At 34.2% G+C, this 21,369-nt stretch overlaps 1 protein-coding gene across 2 annotated transcripts in view; it reads left to right on the top strand.

Annotated features, from left to right (window-relative positions):
• Positions 1 to 21,024, top strand: part of ADAM28 (ADAM metallopeptidase domain 28) — a 55,640-nt gene extending 34,616 nt beyond the window's left edge. The window contains exons 14-23 of one of the 2 annotated variants that reach the window (XR_013363171.1): positions 1,390 to 1,585; positions 6,623 to 6,725; positions 7,885 to 8,044; positions 8,798 to 8,878; positions 9,205 to 9,287; positions 16,307 to 16,415; positions 17,340 to 17,418; positions 18,198 to 18,263; positions 18,731 to 18,793; positions 20,353 to 21,024. Coding sequence is in view for 1 of the 2 variants with exons in the window: in XM_077868817.1 (XP_077724943.1) it covers positions 1,390 to 1,585; positions 6,623 to 6,725; positions 7,885 to 8,044; positions 8,798 to 8,878; positions 9,205 to 9,283; positions 16,307 to 16,415; positions 17,340 to 17,418; positions 18,198 to 18,263; positions 18,731 to 18,793; positions 20,353 to 20,373 (957 nt within the window). In the remaining variant the exon portion in view is untranslated. The remainder of the gene's footprint in view (positions 1 to 1,389; positions 1,586 to 6,622; positions 6,726 to 7,884; positions 8,045 to 8,797; positions 8,879 to 9,204; positions 9,288 to 16,306; positions 16,416 to 17,339; positions 17,419 to 18,197; positions 18,264 to 18,730; positions 18,794 to 20,352) is intronic. The other variant, XM_077868817.1, reaches the window with a different exon arrangement.
• Positions 21,025 to 21,369: the final 345 nt, after the last annotated feature.

The raw sequence follows: 21,369 nt of genomic DNA, 5'->3' as shown, positions 1-21,369 counted from the left end.
TCAACAAGTGATCATTATGTGCTATTTGTTGGAAATTGTAAAAGATTTTTAAAAAAGTAGTCTTTGACTTCAAAGAACATGCTGTTTCTTTAGGGTAATGCTATACATACCTGAAACAGGTGAAAATATAATGCATTATTTAATGCCCAAGTAGACATTATAAGGATATATGCCCTTTGTGTAATACTTTCCACTTATATTTTCACTTAGTTTTCATAATGACTCTGTAAAGGAAATAGTAGATGTTCAGGAAATGGATTTTCAAAGAGATTAAGTCCCTTTTCTAAGGTATATTCCTAGCCCCTGGGAGAGCCAATATTCAAACCTCTATCTTCCAAATCTGAATTCAGGGCTCTTCCCACCATGTGTAGAAAGAAAGGCAGCAGTGTGCCCTGAAGACACCAGACGAGGCTTCTTGGAAAATGAGGCTGTCCTAACGTAATGCATAGATTTTAGATAAGTACAGAAAAAGAGAAAAAAATTCCTAAATTAGAAGGCTGAGAGGGAATAAAAATGGGACAGGAGGTATAAGCATGGCTTATGTGATAGCTGGTGAGAAAGCTAGTCTGGCTGGAGTAGTGGGGGTTGAATTTAGAGGGTCTTGTATGATCTAATTAGATTTTGGATTCCATTCTGTTATCAATGTAAAGATATTGTAAATTTTCTGATGATAGGGGAGCACACTTGCTCACCTCCAGTAGGGAAAGATGTACCTCTTCAGATCTGCATAAATAGCAGAATTTATTTTACTAAGTTTTCTCTTAGGCAATAAGAGCAAGATTTGCAGTAGTAGATTGCCATGGAATTAATACATCAAATGAACATTTAGTTATTTCTCCCCCATAATAAATCATTGCATAGGAAGAAAGGAGTTAAAAAGAAATATTTGAGCAAATAAAAGGAATTAGGATTAGGAAACATGATGCCTGGGAAAGTCTCAGAGCACAAGGATCCGGTGCTTGTAAATGTACCTTCCTTAATACAGAAGATTCACTTCACCAGTAAATCTCTGAAGCTGCAGATGTAAATCTCCTTGAAAATCATGACAAATATGCATTCAGCAAAGGAAAAAATCCCTTCTTTGCATCTAAAATGAGGCTTGGTTTTCTTCTATACTTTTCTCATTGATATTTCTATAGTGCTTGCTCTATAAATTCAGAAATATTGATTACTTGAAGACTTAGGCCATTGGCAGAAGTCAATAAAAATAATATAATAGGAGATGTCTTTAGTTTACATAGCACAGATGTAGGATGGAATAGAATGATACCTCGAAGGAGCTTGCCAATAAAAGGCCAAAGGGAAAAATATTATTTGCATTAATTTGAGATATTAGAGTAAGTCAGATGGAAAAAAAAAAGCCTTCTCTTCATTTTTATTTCCCTGCAGTTTAAAAAGGCTGGTGCAGTATGCAGACCAGCAAAAGATGAGTGTGACCTGCCGGAAATGTGTGATGGCAAATCTGGTATTTGCCCTGATGACAGATTCCGAGTCAATGGCTTCCCTTGCCAAAATGGGAAGGGCTACTGTTTGATGGGGCTGTGCCCCACGCTGCAGGAGCAGTGCACCGAGCTATGGGGATCAGGTAGGAGAACAAGCCTCAGTGCTGCTGGCTTTCCTGCCCCTCTGTATGCACATGCAACGAAAAATCATGTTATAACAGGTGGCAGTGTTTAATCATGGCCAAAGTAGTATTCTGACCCAATCTTCTTTCTTAGAAACTGTGCTACAGCTCAAAATCCTGGATAAATACATCTTAAGACTAGATCAATTTGGGGATTGCTAGATTCAACAAATAAAAATAAAGATGGCCCAGCTAAATTTGAATTTCAGATTAATAATTTTTTTTCTTATCTGCATGTATCATGAAATATTTGAAGTAAACTTGCACTAAGAAAACTTTATTTGAAATTCAAATTTAACTGAGTAAAGCTGAGTAAAAGACTATCCAATGAGAAAAAGTCTCTTCAACAAATGGTGTTGGGAAAACTGGGCAGAAACATACAGAAGAATGAAACTGGACCACTTTTTTAAACACCATACACAAAAGTAAATTCAAAATTAATTAAAGACCTAACTGTGAGATTTGAAATCATAAAAATTCCAGGGAGGAACATAATCAATAATCTCTTTGACATCGGCCATAGCAAATTCTTTCTAGATATGTCTCCGGAGGCAAGGGATGCAAAAGCAAAAGGAAACTATTGAAACTTCATCAAAATAAAAAGCTTCCACACAGTGAGGGAAACAATCAACAAAACTAAAAGGCAACCTATGGAATGGGAGGAGATATTTGCAAATGACATATATGATAAATGATTAGTATTCAAAATATATAAATAATTTATACAACTAAACACCCCCAAACAAATCATCCAGTTATAAAACACACATAAGACATGAATAGATATTTTTCCAAAGGAGACATCCAGATGGCCGACAGACACATGAAAAGATGTTCAATATCACTCATCATCAGGGAAATACAGATCAAAACTACGATGAGATATCACTTCACATCTGTCATAATGGCTAAAATCAACAACACAAGAAACAATAAGTGCTGGCAAAGATGTGGAGAAAGGGGAACCCTCGTACACTGTTGGTGAGAATGCAATCTAGTGCAGCCACTGTGGAAAATAGTATGGAGGTTCCTCAAAAAGTTATAAATAGAGCTTACCTACAATACAACAATTGCACTACTAGGGATTTACCCAAAGAATACAAAAATACTAATTCAAAGGGATACACTACTCTGATGTTTATAGCAACATTATCTATAATAGCCAAGTTATAGAAGCAACCCAGGTATCTATCCACTGATAAATGGATAAAAGAGTGATATATATAATATATATATAATGGAATATTACTCAGCCATAAAAAGAATGGCTCTTGCCATTTGCAATGACATGGATGGAGCTAGAAAGTATAAAGCTAAGTGAGATACGTGAGTCAGAGAAAGACCTATCACATGATTTCACTTATATGTGGAATTTAAGAAACAAAAGAACAAACAAGGGGAAAAAGAGAGAGAGGCAAACCAAAAAACAGACTCTTAACTATAGAGAACAAACTGATGGTTACTAGAGGAAGATGAGTGAGGGGATGGGTGAAACAGGTGATGAGAATTAAGGAGTGTACTTGCTGTAATGAACACCAGATGCTGTATGAAGTGTTGAACCACTGTATTGAACACCTGAAACTAATGTTAACTATTGGAATTTAAATAAAAACTAAAAAAAAAAAAAAAAACAAATTTGAGTATCCCTATACTTTATCTGGGAACCCTAATCAAGATTCTTCTCAGATAAGTACACTCTTAGAAGTGTGTGTGTGTGTGTGTGTGTGTGTGTGTGTGTGTAGCAGTGCCAGGGGTGCTGGGAGATGGGCAGAGCATAAGGAGAGAAGGAGAAAAGAAAAGAAGGACTGTGGGAATTCAGAGGAGCAATTTGGAAAAGTGAAGTCTCTTGAATGCTCATTTTGCGCATTATACTGGAATTTTAGTTTTCTAAATTAGTAATCGCACCTCAGATGAACCTCATTGGCTATGATACTGCAACTGTGCAAAGCTATGTAATAGAATTTTATAAGCCATGTTCTCTGATTATACCATAAAAAAGAAATGAAAAATAAAAACATAACAATCTCCAAAACCATAAACCAAAACTTAAATTGGAAAGGCAATTTAAAAAATATCAGTTCTTTGGACTTTCTGTATGTGATGTCCATTGTGCACACATCTTTAATTTTCACACCCTCCTCTACTACACTTACTTAAATAACTGAAGGAATGTTTTAATAGGGAAAATGCATATTCTTAAAAATACTTGAAGAAGGTTTTCACATGCCACAAACTTTTCATAATTCCTGAAAATATACACAAAAGAAGGGACGCTTGGGTGGCTCAGTGGTTGAGTGTCTGCCTTTGGCTCAAGGCATAATCCCAGGACTCTGGGATTGAGTCCCACATCAGGCTTCCTGCATGAAGCCTGCTTTTCCCTCTGCCTATGTCTCTGTCTCTGTCTCTGTCTCTCTCTCTCTCTCTCTGTCTCTCATGAATAAATAAATAAAATCTTAAAAAAAAAGAAGATAAAAGCAGAACATCACTGATTGACAATATACCCAGTAAAAAGGCAATCTGAGAAATACATGGATTAAAACTTTGAAGACTTTCTGAATAAAACCCTTTGTATCAGGCAAGAGTGGGTTGAGGCACAATTTGAGGAGCAAAGCTTGATAACCATTGGTGCATGGGGAAGGACCCTGGTGTGCTGGAATCTGGCCTCAGTAGCCCTCCTGCTTAACAGGTCATGCAGACATACATGCTAGGTTACAAGTGGAAACAAAAATGGTTGTGTGGGTTAAAGAAGGACCCTGTGTTTCCTTGGCTAACTTTGGCATACAGCAGGAACCTGGGGAAAGAAAATCTGCACAGAGCTGAAGCTCTGAGCATCCCCTTTATTATCTGGTGATAAATCACTGCAGTAAAGACTATAACTTTCTTCTTTTGCTTGATCCTTTATTGTCTGCCTCCCCTGTAAATCTGTAAATTTCCCACTACCTAGAGACTGTGTATTTTGTTCACAACTGTATTCCCAGTGTGTCCTAGCACATTGCCCGACTTTCAATGTTCAAAATTATTGAATTAATGTTGAACATATTTATCCAATATTGATATAGGGAAGATTGCTTAAATCACACATTTAATGGTAGCTTGTATAAAAGATCAGAGAGGCAGATTGCCCTAAATAAAATTTCAAATTTTGTAATTCAGAAGGGATCACAAATTTGTTTCAAATTAATCTTCAATGTTTGAAAAGGCTTATATATAAGGGGGAGATCACTCTCTCCGATATCACATCATTTCTATAAATCACTTGCAATTCAAATATTGAAAATGTGACCAAGGCATTAAAAGATAATTTGTCATAAAGGAGTACAAATGTCTAAAAAACATTAAAGTCATTTTAATGCACTAGCAAGAAGTATGAAGCAGTGACACATTGATGAGTCAGGAAATGCAAATATAGTAAGAAATAGGAATGAAAAATTGATTTCCTTCAACATTTATTAAATTGACAAAACTTTGTTACAAAATTGATTTCCTTCAACATTTATCAAATTGACAAAATTTTGTTACAGTTAATGCTCAGTTTCAGTCAAGATGTGTCAAAACACCAAGTTTTGCACACTCTGGTAAGGAAAGGACATGAATTAGCACAGTCTTTCCAGGATGACTTGGAAAACCATATGTACAACCTAAAAAGAAAACGTACAGCTTTCCCCAGAAAGTGCATTCAGAAGTACTTTTTCACAAAGGATTTTCAGCCACCACTTTTATTTATTTGTTTATTTATTTATTTATTTATTTATTTATTCATTCATTCATTCATTCATTCATTCATTTTATAGCCTGGTGAGCACTTTTAAAATTGATAAAGGATAATTGGGAAACATCTCAAAGCTCAAGAATAAGCTTTAGTCAAATAAATTATGTAGAAATTTTTCAATTAGACTTTCAGAGCTATGATACTGCTGAATATTTAGTGCCTGGGGAAAGGCCAAGTATACTATTAATTGGGAAGCAGCGTGGTACCAGGTGTATAAATGATACTTTCCACAATATTAGCAGCAATAAATCTGAAGTTTGGAATTACAAATATGTTTTTTCTTTTTATTCATGCCTAATTATTCAATTTTTTTCAGTGTAGTTTATTATAATAATGGAGAGCTTATAAATGCTATTAAGATCAAATAGTTAAGAAAGTATAATAAAATTTATTTTATCATCTTGGCATTGAAACATGAAATTCAGTTAAAATGATGCAAGTTTACAGATAAACCAACAGGTTAAGGCACTGGGCCAAGGTCACACAGCTGCAGCTTAGCCCCTGAGCTCGTAAGCACTATGTTCTATTGCTCATCTGATGGGAATCTAAGGAAGACTGCATTAGAAATTAAATATGTGATGCTGATTGTTGTGTCTCCACAAAGCAGAAGTTTGACTAAGCATAGCAAATAATTGTGACAGTAGCAAGTATTAGCAGGAGAGCATTCCAATGTCTGCTGGTGGGTGGTTACTATAATGATTGTGGCTTTCCTAGCTAGTCTTCATATTTAGATGGATTTTTTTTAATCTTCTGAAAATCAACCACATTTCCAAATATTTAGATAGTCACTATTCAAAAGTTAAATATTTAAAGGATTATTTTATTTATGTGTTTGGTAAGATTTTATTTGTTTATTTATTTCAAGAGAATGTGTGCATGAGGTGGGAAGGGGTGGAGGGAGAGAATCTTAAGCAGACTCCGAGAAGAGTGCAGAGCCTGTCATAGGGCTCGACCTCAGGACACTGAGATCATGACCTGAACCGAAATCAAGAGCTGGATACTTAACTGACTGAGCCACCCAGGCACCTCTAAAGGATTGTTTTAAATTCTAGCCAGCTTTCTTAATAACAAACTATTGCAGCCTTTATTTCTGACAATGGTCAATGGGATTATGCTGATATAGTTTATATGCTTTGTATTTCATTAATTTTATATTTCATTGATTCTTTGTAGAATTGAATATCTTATCTCATTTCTAATATGTCTCTACTGACCATGCCTGTTTCCAGGGACCAAGGTTGCAGATAGATCGTGCTACAGCAGGAATGAAGGTGGATCAAAGTATGGATACTGTCGCAAAGTGGAGGACAGACCTATCCCCTGCAAAGCAAGGTAAGTGGCTTGTTGTTTGAATCTTCTTGCTCCATAGAGTAGAGAAATCACGCACTTCCAGACACATGTTCTGGTTTATTCCAATTAAAGCAAAAGTTAATTTGGACATCATTCATTTGATAAGCATTCACGTGACTATTATGTTCTATGTTTTAGGTTAGGCACTAAGTTAAAAGACAAATAAGAAATGAACTATTTTTTCCAGTCCCTCATGGTGGAAGCTTCAGATGACATCAAGTACAGTCACTGTTAAATAGAGGCAATATTTGGATGGAACATGCAGCAGTGAATGGACCTGGCTGGAAATCTATACGTGGACTTTTCAATACAACTTAGCAGCTTTTCCATCCAAGTGTTTCATTATAATTCTAGGAGTAGAAATATTTATCTACTCAGAAGAATATCCAAAAACAATGCTTATATAGTTTTATTTAAGCTTGCCAAGGCATTACAGAAAGAAAAAATACAGTAAGATAAAAGACTGACAATTCACCTGAAGAATTTGTTTTACTTTTTGCATTGATATTCTGGAAAAAAATTCTAGAATATCATAAGCAAAAGAGTTGAGATTTTTGTGTAAGGTTTTTTTTATTCTACAATTTCAAGATGACTTTTAAAATTCAAATTATAATAGATTAAACTTAGTACCTGCTCCAAATTTTACACATACTAGGTGATGTATAATAGACTGAACAAGATTAACATTCTCAAAGTTTTTCTATTAAACAGTAATTTTTCCAGATGATAAATATTACCAAACTATATTTTTGGACATAGTGTCACCCTTTGGGTTGCCTGAGCCTAAAGGATGATAAAATTCCATTGTCTCTCCTTTATAAGAAATCAGGGCAGATTCAAGACTTTGAACATAAGATTCTACTTACTTCCAATTGGCCAGAATACAGGCAATTGGCCAAAATTAGCTGTCTAGGAATCTGGGAAATGCAGGTTTTGTTTTTGAGGAAAATGTGCCTTGCTCATATTCAGTGGTTCTATTACTGAAGAATAAAAATGAAATTTGACATAAAGGAGACTAGAAGTCTCAGCTATATGGAGAAATACGATTAGTTAAATATTGGTAGGGAGCTGATTTAGAACTACATAGAATTGCCATTTGGATCCTGGTATTTCAACTGCAATAAATTTGGCTTTTCTTCAGTGATGCCATGTGTGGGAAGTTGTTCTGTCAAGGTGGGTCAGATAATTTGCCCTGGAGAGGACATATAGTAAATTTCCTGACATGTAAAACATTTAATCCTGAAGACAGCAGTCAAGAAATAGGCATGGTAGCCAATGGAACGAAGTGTGGAAACAAGAAGGTAGGTTGAAAATGTAGCTTTTAATCAAAATGTGTTTTATATATATATATATATATATATATATATATATATATATATATATTTTTTTTTTTTTTTTTTTTTTTTTTTTTTTTTGCTTCCCAAGGACTCCTTATGCATCATGGGGCACTGTTTTCAAAGCAATACTTATACCATTCATTTATGCATGAATGTATTCATTCCTTCAATACTATTTAATAAATAACTATTGGGTGCTCAGTACTAGATTATTAAACCTTGGTTAATTTTATTGACCCTAAATCAGTAGGTTCTAGATAAATGATGGCCACCCTGATAATAATTAAGATAATAATAACAATACTATTTATTTTTACATAAATGATAGGTATTATAATATTGCAGATGATGTGATAGTAACATATTTTCCATAATATTTTTGTTTGGAATGGGTGCCTTGTATCATGTTCAATGCTTAGCTCAGCAATACAGTAGCAGTCTCAGGAGTGGACTAAAGAGGTGGATTAAGGGACCCATGAGAGATAAATGAAGTAAGGAAGTGTTCATTAGAGGACTAACCAAAATTTTTTATGAAAATTATCTAGATTCATCTTTTTACTTTGAAAATAATGCTGTGATTTCCATAATAAAAAAGTTAAGTCTGATAACAATAGTCATGGGTAAAAATAGAAGACTAAATTCCACAGAGTCAGCAGTTTACAGAGCTGAAGTCATTGGGTATTGATGTCTAGTTGGTGTTTTTCACATCACTTTCAGGTTTGCATTAATGCCGAATGTGTGGATATCGAAAGAGCATACAAATCAACCAATTGCTCCTCCAAGTGCAAAGGACATGCTGTAAGTTTTGGAAATGTTTTCCCAAGCTTGCTGAGTCTTTTGTAATTTTAGGTCAATCTTGATGATGCTAAAGTAATGTTCCAGCATTAAATGATTAAAATTATTAAGTTTGCTTTAACAGCTCCATAGTTTGGTTCAATGAAAAAAAAATTTCTTTGAAGAACTTGGTATTGAAATTCCTGTGATAAATTCATATTTTATATAGATAGCTATGGATAGATAGATATAGACAGAGCAAGGGTTAGTCCTTTTTCTGAATGGATGAATAGGGCCTTTGAATTGGTGTCAGCTTAATGTGGAAACTAACAGGATTACTGCTTCCCTAGGTGTGTGACCACGAGCTCCAGTGTCAGTGTAAAGAAGGATGGGCCCCTCCTGATTGTGATGACTCCTCAGTGGTCTTCCGTAGGTAACATTACATGCTTATCCTGAAAAAAAAATTGCTCTTCTAAGCTTTAATTTCATATTACGTAAGATTTCATTGACTTTTTTCTCTCAGAATTCTTGTTAATTGCATAAATACTAAATCTATAATACTAATCTTTAAGGTCTCTAACAACTTTTTAATCATATTTTCCACATCCTTATGCTTTTACTATACATACAAAAATATTTCCTCAAGTTTTACATTTGCAATCTTAATTTGAATTTCCCAAATTTTCTTGCTTTATGATTGTTCTATTTTCCCATCAACTTTAATTGATATATAGATATAATATCCTCATAGAGCTCTCTAAGAATATGGCTTAGATTATTTTTGTTCATTCAGTTTTGTTCTTTGAGTCATCTTTTTTGAGTTTGATTGATTCGTTTTTCATCCCATATCTTATTGTGCTATTTTTCTTCAGGATATGAGACCTTCAGTTGAAGGTGGGATTGAGTTGACTTGAATTACTTTTCATGGGTTTTCTTTGCATGTTTCTGTCCTTGTACCTACTTATACTTCTTCAGCTGGAAGATCTGCCTGTGAGTTCTATCAGTAGATAGAGACCTCCCTCCAGGCCATTAGGGTGGAAAGCAGCCAGGGTGGGGATTTTCACCTCCAGTCACCATGGTGAGGAGTACTTTGCACAGGGGAGAGCTTCTCATTGCATTTACTTCCTGAGAGAATTGCTTTCTCTCAGCACTCTTTCTTTGATCCTCCCTTCTCTGTCTCATCGACTGTGGATATCTACCATTTGTCTCTGTTCTACTCCTCTGGCTCTTACATCCTCCATCGCTTCTAGAGAGCAGTTCTTGGGTCTCTGTTCTCACTATTGTTCTGTATACACAAGGGGTAGGGATGCAGATGGGGATGAGGATGGAGCTGAACAAACCATCTGTCTCAAGTTCACATTCTCTGTTGGCTTCCCAAGAAAGAAGAGCATCTACTTCAGATGTTTGGGCTATTTATTTAAGATTTATTTTTATTTATTATTTTTTAGAGGAGAGGAAGGACAGAGGGAGAGAGAGAGAATTTCAAGCAGACTCCATGCTGAAAATGGAGCCTGAGATGGGGCTCAATTGTGCAATCCAGAAATCATGACCTGAGCCAAAATCAAGAGTCTAATGCTTAACCATCTGGTCACACAGGCACCTCTGGGCTATTTTTTAAAAATGTGTTGGTTCTTTGCTAGACTTCCCAAGAAAGAATAGCATTTACTTCTGATGCTTGGACTATGCTCTGTTTCTGTCTGCCTAAATCCCTTTACTTTTCTTCCTGAAATTTCTAAAAATTCTTTACTATTTTTCTAGTGCTCTGTGATTTTATTACATATATATTTAAATACTAAATATATTATTGCATGTATATATATATATATATACACACACATACACATATACACACATACACATATGCTCTTTAGGGTGTGTCATCTGGTATTTGGATACGGTAGAGGAATAGATGCATAAACATCAATCAACTACATTAATTAGAAAATTCATTAATGGTTTCAACACTCACTAAAAATCCTTTTAAACTATGACTTCCCTCTTCTTGAATTCTATTTTATTTCATCTCTTGATTTGCTAAATCACTTCCATTAGTCATTTCTTTTCTTTTTGCATTTATAAGAATTCTGCACTGCATTTATAAGGATTTATTTCCATTGCTAAACAGAAAACATGAATAGTAGGTTGGATTGGATTACATTTTTTGACTTAAAGTTTTAATTTAATGACTCTTTCAAGAAGTAGATACAGATACTTAATGTTCAAAAACTGAGGCTAGGGCAGACTGGGTGGCTCAGCGGTTTAGTGCCACCTTCAGCCCAGGGCGTGATCCTGGACACTGGGGATCGAGTCCCACGTCAGGCTCCCTGCATGGAGCCTGCTTCTCTCTCTCTCTCTCTCATAAATAAATAAAATCTTTTTAAAAAATTAAGGCTACCCTGATTTTGCTTGTTATTGTGAAATAACCCTTTAAAAATCATTAGTTTATTTTCCCTTAAATGTTTTCAGAATTGCTCCTTAATGAAAACTAATCACATCATGCCATGCCTAGGTGTTGTTTTCTTTTTATTATTTTGATTGTTGGCCAGTGAGGTCTTTCAAATTGAGAGTTTGGTAATTTCCTTAGTACAAGGAATGTTTCCATTATTACAGATTTTTAAATTGATTGTGTTCCACTTCCTTGGTTTTGAATTCAGGAATATAAATTATTTATATCAAATATCTTGACTGCGTAGCCTCTTGTTATCTTTTTTGGTCATTGTCTATCTCTTATTATTTTGGGGAAAGTTTTTCAAAACTGTTTTCTATGTCATAGAGTGAATTTTTGGCAATGTTAACACTTCTATTTGTTAGTTATAATGACAGTCTAAAATGGTCAGTGGCATTTTTGTGTTTCTTTAAACCTTTTTTATGCCACTCTATTGTCTTCTCTTATTTCGTATCTTCTTGAACAATCTGTTTTCATTTTACTGAGAGTACCAGACAGATGCCACCCTAAATTTACTTTGATTCTTTATATTTTTTTCTGAAAGCATATATTTTATTTCTGCATATTGTTTTAAACTCAATCTTTTTATATTTTTATGCTGTCCTTTAACTTTGTTCTTCTTTAAGAACAAATTGATTATTAGCTTTTTGTACTTTCACATATATTTTATAATCAGATTTTCAATTTACACACAATTCCTGTTGGGATTTTCATTTAACATAAACCACAAGTATGATTTACTTGAGGAGAATAAGCATATATTAAAAATATTGAATTCCTGGGGCACCTGACTGGCTTAGTCAGTTAAGTGTCTGACTATTTCTGCTCAGGTCATGATCTCAGGGTCATGAGATCGAGTCCTGTGATGGGCTCTGCACCCAGCAGAGAGTCTGAGATTCCCTCTTTCTCTCTCTCCCTGTCCTTCCCTCTGCTTTCTTTCTCTCTCTCAAATAAATACATCTTTAAAAATATTGATTTCCTAATCTATTGATATGAAATATCTGTCCATATATTTAGTCTTTCTTAATTCTGGCAAATAACATTTAATGGTTTTCACCATAGAAATTTTTCATGTATTTTGTTAGATTTACTTATAGGAATTTAGCTTTCATTGCATATTTTAAATGGTATCTTCTGAAAAAATATTTTTTCAACTATTACTAGAATATAGAAATTCAACTCATTTTTGTATATTTATTCTTATGTCAAATACTTATGCTAACCGCTCAATAATTCTGATAACTTATAAATCCTTTAAGTTTCCTATATATTCAGTCATATTGCTTCAGAAAATGGTAGTTTTATTTCTTTCTCTCTAATTTTTACAATTTTAATTTCTTGTACTTGTTTTTCTTCACTGAGTACTACCCCCTGTACAATGCAGAATAGAAATAGTGATAGTAAGCTTCTTTGTTTCTTTCTCAGTCTCAAAGTAAAGACTCTGTGTTTTGCCCTGTTATCTGAAGGTATTCTGTACATATTTATGTCTCCTTTATCAGGTTAAGGAAGTTCACGTCTAATCCTAGGAATTAAATCAAATACATTTTCTTTATTTATTAGTTAAGATTTTTTTACCCCTTTATTAGTGTTGCAAAATAAATTGGTTGATATCTGAACATTTACTTAACTTTGCAATCTTTGGATAAACCCAGTGTAGATGCAGTATCTCTTACCTATATTGATGGATGATATTTGCTGTTATTTTACGTCCTGAGTAATATTGGCCTGCAATTTCTTGCTCAATTTGAATATTAGGGTTACATCAATCATAGAAAATGAATTGGAAAGTGTTTATTTATTTATATTTTCTGGAAAAGTTTGTATAAAAATGGAAGATTCAATATCTTCAGTAATTATAAGACCCTTCAGATTTTTAATTTCTTCTTATATAAGTTTTAGTATGTTATGTTTTCCTAGAAATTTTTCTGCTTCATCTAAATTTATTTACTTATTTATGTAGTTTGGTTTAAAGTTGTTAATATTTTCTTATGTTTTTATCAATGGGATCTGTGGAATTGGTTTTTTCTTTTATTTTATCATCCAAATGGAATTTTTAAATTGGCATTTTTAAATAATTTGCTTGTTTTTCTTTTTTTTTTACGCTTGTTTGCTATCTTAATTTATAATTTATACTATTCCATTTCCTTTCCTTACATTTATTTTATCTTAAAAAATTCTTGAAATGGTAATTTGACTCACTAATTTTCAGCTCTCTTTTAAAACACATTTTTTTAAAGACAAATCTATACATTTTCTTCTAAGAACTCTCAGTTGTAGCCCATTTGGTAAAAGATATCTTCATTATCATTTGATTCAAATTATATTCTATTTTCCACTTGCTTCCTTCTTTGGCCCTGAAATGTTTAGTTTTATATTTCTTAACATATAAGCATATGTGAATTTTCCAGTTATTATTAAATTAATACTTAACATAATTACATAAGGGTCAGAAAAACTGTGTTAAGAATATGTTGAAATGTATTGCAACTTGCTTTATGGCTCAGAATATTCCCATATTTGTAAATATTCTGTGCATGAAAAAATATGTATTCTATGTTGTTATAAGCAGTATTTTCTTAAATTAAAGGCAACTACAGATATACTTGGGTATAGTCTACAATCATATAATATGATTTTTATTTATTTTGCCTATTCTGTGTTCCATTTTCTCTCCTACCTTGCTTTCGTATGGACTTACTGAGGATTTTAATCTTTCCATTTTTCTTTTTATTAATTTGGAAATTGCACATTTATTTTATATTATTTTAGTGGTCATCGTAAAAATGTTTATTTGTTTTCTTTTTTTTGTTGTTTCGTTTTGTTTTTTAGTAGACTGCTTTTTAGAGCAGTTTTCTGTTCACAGCGAAATCGAGTAAAGTACAGAGAATCCATATACGCCTCTGCCCCTCCCCGCCTCAGCACACAGAGCCTCCTTCACTATCAGCATCTCCCACCAGGGTGGTCCATTGTCACAAATGATAAAGCTACACTAACAGATGATAATTACTCAAAGACCATAGTTCATAATAGGGCTCTTACTTGGTGTATTTATTTTTCATTCCTGCATTTCTGAACTTCCACCCAGGATCATTCTCCTTTCTGTCTTTCTGGGTTCCTGCCCTCTCACTCATCTTTTCAAATTAATTTTCCCCTATTTTGTCTTTAGTACTACCATGTCTTTGATGAAGTGTTGTTTTGCTTTGCTTGTTTTTTTGGGGGGAGAGTGGGGGGCACAAAAATGCCTTAGTTGTTTTAGTGAAGGAGTTGGTCTGAATTTCCTAGACCACCATTACCAGAAACAGAAGAGCATACTTTCTCTTCAATTATTTCCATGTTCAACAGCATACCTCCTTCCTATCATAATACTCCCCATTTGTCTTATACCCCAACTTTCTCTATAGACGTTGTCCTTTCAAAGTAGGGGTGTTTGTCTCCCTCTGCCTATGTCTCTGCCTCTCTCTCTGTGTGTTTCTTATGAAGTTAAAAAAAAAAAATTGCATCAAAAAAATGCAAAAAAAAGGGCAGCCCGGGTGGCTCAGCAGTTTAGCGCTGCCCTCAGCCCAGGGAATGATCCTGGAGACCAGGGATCGAGTTCCACGTCCGGCTCCCTGCATGGAACCTGCTTCTTCCTCTGCCTGTGTCTCTGCCTCTCTCTCTCTCTCTCTCTCTCTCTCTCTGTGTGTGTGTGTGTGTGTCATGAATTAGAAAAAAAATGCATTAAAAAATTGCAAAGTAGGGGTATTTGTAAAGTCTGGTCAATTTCCTCTTTATTTCCTCTGATACCATGTCAGTTTCTGAAAATAGTTAGAAATCTGACATTAGTGCCAGTACTGTTTTTTTTCATTCTGAGTCTATCCATGTATATTCAATTGAAATACCTCCGAATTTTATTTCCTTTGGCTTTTTGGATAGGAATTGTTATGGAGGGTGGAAAGTTTAGATATTTGTTATTATCTTAGAATTATACTTCTGACATATCTGTCTCCATGTGCATGTATATGTGTTCACACTTAGGAACTTTTCTTGCATTTATACCAAAATTAATCTTCTTATTGTCTTGCTGATCTCTCATAAGAAAGCAATAGTTGTTCTCATTCCTCTTCAAACATGTACCTCTTGGTTTCTGAAGTTTCAGATTATTATAAGAGAAATTATTGGAGATAGCAAAAAATTAAAGTTACAGTCATTACTTAGATTAGCAGTTAAAAGAGAAAACACCATGTACACTCAGGAAATTTGTTCAAAGTGGTCCTCAATTCACAGGGTCACATAATTTCTTCTCTGCCCGTAATAATTCCAAGATGGAGCAAACATCAGGAAACAGTCCCCACTGCCTCTATCAAGTCTCTTCTTCATGTCTCCACTCTTCATTTGCTACTGACAGGAATATGATCTCAAGGCTTTAGTTTCTTTTTCTTTGTTTGATTCCAATGCCAAATCCTAAAAATGTTTCACTTCTTTTCTTCCATCCTCCTTACTTCCTGTTCTCTCTAATCTCTGAGCTCAACAGTTTCTAGTTGTTATACTCATCATCCCTTCTAAGTATTCTCAGTAGCATGATGCTTTACCTACTTCACATACAATGTTTTATATGCATTTCCCCTTTACTTCCTTTATCTACATAGTATTTCTCATGATCAAAATGCATTTTCAGGGCCCTTGGATGGCTCAGTGGTTGAACATCTATCTTCAGCTCAGGTCATGATCCCAGGGTCCTGGGATCAAGTCCCACATCAGGCTCCCCACAGGAAGCCTGCTTCTCCCTCTGCCAATGTTTCTGCCTCTCTCTCTGTGTCTCTCATGAATATATAAATAAAAAATCTTTAAAAAATTTTTAAACAAAATGCATTTTCATTTTACTGACCATGAGAGATTTTCCAGGGAGTGTGTGTTCTCTGGAGGAAAGCATAAATGCAATTTGTGATAGATACAGAAATAAGGACCAGAGTGGTGGATATTTATGAATTTCTCATAGCCTCATCTTGTTTGGGTTCTCTTTGTTGCAGACTTCTCCATTGTGGTTGGGGTGCTGTTCCCTGTGGCTGTCATATCTGTGGTGGTTGCTGTGGTAATCTGGCACCAAAGTACCAGAGGAAAGCAGAAGGAAGTCCAGAGGTAGGCTTCAATCTTGCTTTGGGGAGTTTTTGGCCTCTAATTTACTTTAAATTCAAGGATATGACCCAAATTCTCAAATTTAATTGTGGTTTACCTCAAATAGTCAGAAATAAGTACAGATATATTTTTCTTGGACCAGAGGCCAGGTATCGATTTTACTGGGAAATCCTTCACGACAGTATGTGCATTTTTTATGTTGATCACTGTACTTATAATTAATAACAAGTTATAACTCTCATTATTAAAGATTTTACACCCATTATAAGAATACCATATGTCACATTAATTGGTCACTGTCTTTGTAACAATTGCTTTGCTTTGCTTTATATTCATTATCTCTAATCTTCACAAGAATGTTGTGAGGTAGTAACTATTATTTCCATTTTATAGATGAAAAGGTATTATATATTAATCCTAAAACAGTCTTGCAAAATAAGGCACTTCATACTTTTTCTAAGGAAACAAAGGCTCAGAGAGGTTAACAAATATGTGCAAAGTCTTACAAAAGAAGTTGATGGAATCTTGATTTGCACCTACATTGGTTAGTCTTTTAAACATGGTCTTGGCACTACAACATCTTTCTAGCCTTTTTTTAAAAGACTGACTTATTCACAATAAAGGGTTTCCTAATTATAGAATGAATAAAATAAATAATTAATTAAATGACACAATAATCTAGGTAAACGCTGATTCAAATCATTATTATTTGAAATCAGGGCTCTGTAGAGAATCTGATCGAAAATTAGTGGTGGTGATTATGAATTTCTGACGAGGCCTTACGAATGTCCTAGAGAGCAGAAGAAAGCCCAGCCAATGACCAAAGATGACACAATGGGCAAAGGAAATTGGCAGACTTCTCTAGAGTGTCCTCATCATGGTGAAGGAACTACTAAATCTATTTATATGATATGCTTTCACGTTCAGGCCACTGTCTACTACTGGCACCAGGCCTCGCAGACAGAAGAGGAACCCACAGACAGGGAAGGCTGTTCAACCCCAAGAGGTGAACCATAGTTTGTAGTGTGCTTGCCTTGGGTCCCAGTTTGTGATTCTCTCATTGTCTTGTCCTGACCACCTGTCTTTCCTACTCAGTCATGTTTTACAAATCCAGTCCACTAGTTAGTATTTAGCAAGGATTTGGGGCTCTGTAGCTATGCATTCAGAAAAATTCTTCTTTGCCTTTTATTTAAGTGCAAAAGAATCTTTCTAAAATGCTGAGGCTGCTTTGTTGAGGTTCACAAATGCAAAGAAAATAAAGAGAACAAGGAGAGCTGACTCCAGATTCTCTGTCTCTGTCTTTCCCTCCCCTGCTCCTTCCCCTTCTCTCGATTCCTGTCTTCTGTCCCCTCCCTCCCTCCTTCTCTCTCTTTTCTTATCTCTCTTTCCTCTTCCTTCTCTCTCTTTTTCTTTTTTTCTGACGATAAGTTGATTCCTTTTTCCTTTTACAAATGTCCCAATAAAGAAAATAATATGTATATTTGCATGATAATACATATAATATGTATAACCCTTAAAGCCATTGCCTTGTTTTGCAAGTTTAGAAATTTGACAGAGGTTGTTTAATGGTAGTGTCATTGGCAATAATGTTTTTAATGGAAATGTACCTGTCTCTGGCAGCTCTGGATACAGCAGAATGCAGCAGCTGGACCACTGTGATTTCCCTTCCGGTCACTTGGTGTCATCTTAGTTCTGATCTCCTAGGTCTTGAAAGGACTGCTTATTTGAAAGTTGAACTTAGAAAACTGATCATTTCATTAAAAAATATATCATTATTATTTTTAGATGAGTCAGATGAAGCTCCATTCACCTGATCTGCCAGTAGAGGGCAATGAGCCTCCAGCTTCTTTTGTGAGTTGAAAACTAAAGATCACTTCCAATCTAATCTCAAGGAACTAGTAAGAGACATAACCCACAATACCCAATTATTTCCTCAGAAGAATGTTAAAATCTTTGTGAATATTAATATAAAACATAGATTTTCCGCCAAAACTTTTTGAAAATGCAACATGTGAGAAGGTTATATTCGTACATTTAACCCCTAAATCTGAATTACTGGGTATGAAAAGCTGGTGACTTATTACAAGAAGAGTATCTATCTGCTTCATAAAGTGGTGTCTTCACCATCTGTCAATTGTCATTGGCCTGATTTCTGATTTATATATGTATGCCTAATGAAAGCACTTGAACTTACACATTTAGACTATTTTCATGAGTAAGATCATGAGTTCTCCTTTTCTGAGAATGATTTAAGCCTTTCCATTAAGCACATGTTTTCAAGGCCCCATCTTAGAATTAATTTTTTATGTTTTCACTAGCTAATTACGAAGCCAGATTTTCCACCACCACCGATTCCTACATCTGTGTCATCTTCTTTCCTTGTAAGTATCTGGTAGTCACTAATGATTTTTTAAATGTCCTTTGGGCCCCATGTGAATAATGTCTCTATAGATTCTTTCTCAGGATACATGCTCCTTAGAGTAACCTGAGATATTTTAGCACATAGGTATATCTAAGAAAGCAAGGCCTACTACGCTGGGCATGTGTCTGGCTCAGTTGGAAGAGCATGTGACTCTTGATTTCAGGGTTGAGAGTTCAAGTTCCATGTTGGGTGTAGAGATTACTCAAATAAATTAAAAAAAAAAAACTTAAAAAAAAAGAAAGTCCTACTTACTATCTAAAATTAGTATGGGTATTAATTTTTATTGTTAAAAATAGTTCTACTGTTACATAATCATCATGAATTGATAAATAGTTTTGCTGTAGGAGGTAAACAGTTTCCTTCAAAGGTTAGTTTCTAGATGCTTATTCTGGAGAATATAAAATTTTGTTATATATTTTACTTTTTAATTTAATGTAGATAGAATAAGGTATATATATTTGCTACAGTTTTCAAGGTATGAAAAATAGACCATATGTAGGCAAATCTGTAATAAAAGTTAGGCACTTAAGAAGTAAAAGTAGAATTCATTCACTCAAGTAATTACTGAACATATTTCTTCATACTTGATACTCTGCTGTGGGTAAATGAGAAAGAACTAAAACTTAAGATCATTTTTTCAAGAATGTTTACATTTTTAGTGTGAAAGCTAGTCATATATGTATAGAGCGCTTAATTCCTCACATATTTTTTCTGACAAAGCAAATGGTACTGAGAAAAATATGGTAAAGGGGAAAATGAATGAACTCAGAGTAGTTAAAGTAGGAGAAAGATTCATTGACTGGTTGGAACTTGAACTAGAGTGATGGAAAGATAAAGGATGATTTAAATAAGGAAATAAATATGCTTAAGATTGGAAAAACATAGCGTTTCTAATAACCTACTATTATTTTTGTCTTTAATATATCATAATACCACAAAAATACTTCCATCTGTTTTTAAGGATAAAATAAAGTGAGAGATCCATAGCCAAACTACTGTAATCTTGTCACACTCCTACTATCAAGGAGAGAAGTTCTAACCCTATCTTCCTAGAAGATATTCATGAAGAACAGTATGTGTATGATTATAGGATCTAAGATATGTCTCCCTTCTTTGTGTGGTCAAAACCAAGTGGAAGAAGATGGGAGAGTTTTAGCTAGGAAGTGTTGATGATCCCAATATTCTTTATTTTCTCAGAAATATTCCTCAGGAATTGAGATAGAGGACATCTCCCATAGGTTAATTACCCAGTGTCTCATAATTCTTCTCTTGATCCTTCATCTTTTCCATTTTACACCAATTAATCAGATGTATATTTGGATTCCAGTGTGGTGTTTTTCTCACATTCTTTCCCTGCCTTCACATGTTTCCACTGCTTCACTGTGAAATATCAAATGATCTATAAAATAGAAAGTGTGACTACACAGAATTGATTTTAATTTCTTAATAGTTCAAAGTTAGAGAATATCTAAGTTTTTAGAATTAAGTTGATAATTTAAGAACTTTGTCTTTTTTCAGGGATCCGATCCAAAAGTCTAAAGCAGCAACAAAGCAAGGATGGATGGGGTAATGATCAATTTGGAAAACTGGATAATCTGGATGGAAGAGAAATATACTTACTTTCTCATTATTTGCTCTTGATACTTAAGGATGTTAACATTTCTTGATTCATCTTATACTTTGAGGAGATTAAACAGAAATTTTCAAGAGAGATATACTCTTGAGAATCTTTGTATGAATTGCAATCTCTATCCTCCATACTCTTGAGAAAGAAGAGGATTCTAAACAAGCAGCTATGAATCTGAAATCTCTAATTAGGTGACATTTCTAGACATCCTCCCTTTTCTTATTGTAATGTTGGCTAATATTTCCTCAAATATTTTGAACATCTTGATTTTCTCATTTAGTAAGAAATAATTTACCCTCAAATTAAAAAAAACAAAAAATCCCCCAAGAAATCACAGGAAACTGGGGGCAATGGAAGAAAATTGTATATTTATCATTAGATGACTAACAACATCTTGATGTTTTAACCATTAACCTGTCAAATTAGAGCCCTAGGAACAAAAGTATATAAACATTCTCTCTGATTGATAAAACATCTTATTCCTACATTATCTTTTGCAATCCTTATTAGCTGTACCATTTGAAGTTTGCTACAAATTAATAAAACTTTATTAATCAAAAAAATTTTCCCCAGGAATTTGTATAATTCAGTGACTGACAAGCTTAATATGAACTTCACTTTCGAAGTAGAGAAAGTTTTAGTTACATAAGTTAATAGCATAAACCAGAGGTTGTCAACAAATAGCTTGCAGGACATATCTGGACTACATAATTCTTTTATTTGGCTGGAGTAATTTTGGTCATAAAGTATTTTTAAATGTTTTGAATTTATCGCCAATATTTAAAAATTGGGAGATCTTGCATAAACATCCAGATTTCCAGCTTCATAAAAGTAATCAAATGATTTGGCAGCATTGGAATAAGAATGCCCATAGCAATCATTAGCTTAGCTGACTGATGTTGGAATAA

Source organism: Canis aureus, chromosome 24, assembly GCF_053574225.1.
Source record: "Canis aureus isolate CA01 chromosome 24, VMU_Caureus_v.1.0, whole genome shotgun sequence".
NCBI lineage: Eukaryota > Metazoa > Chordata > Mammalia > Carnivora > Canidae > Canis > Canis aureus.
The sequence above is the reverse complement of the archived record's forward strand: the minus strand, read 5'-3'. Positions and strand labels throughout refer to the sequence as shown.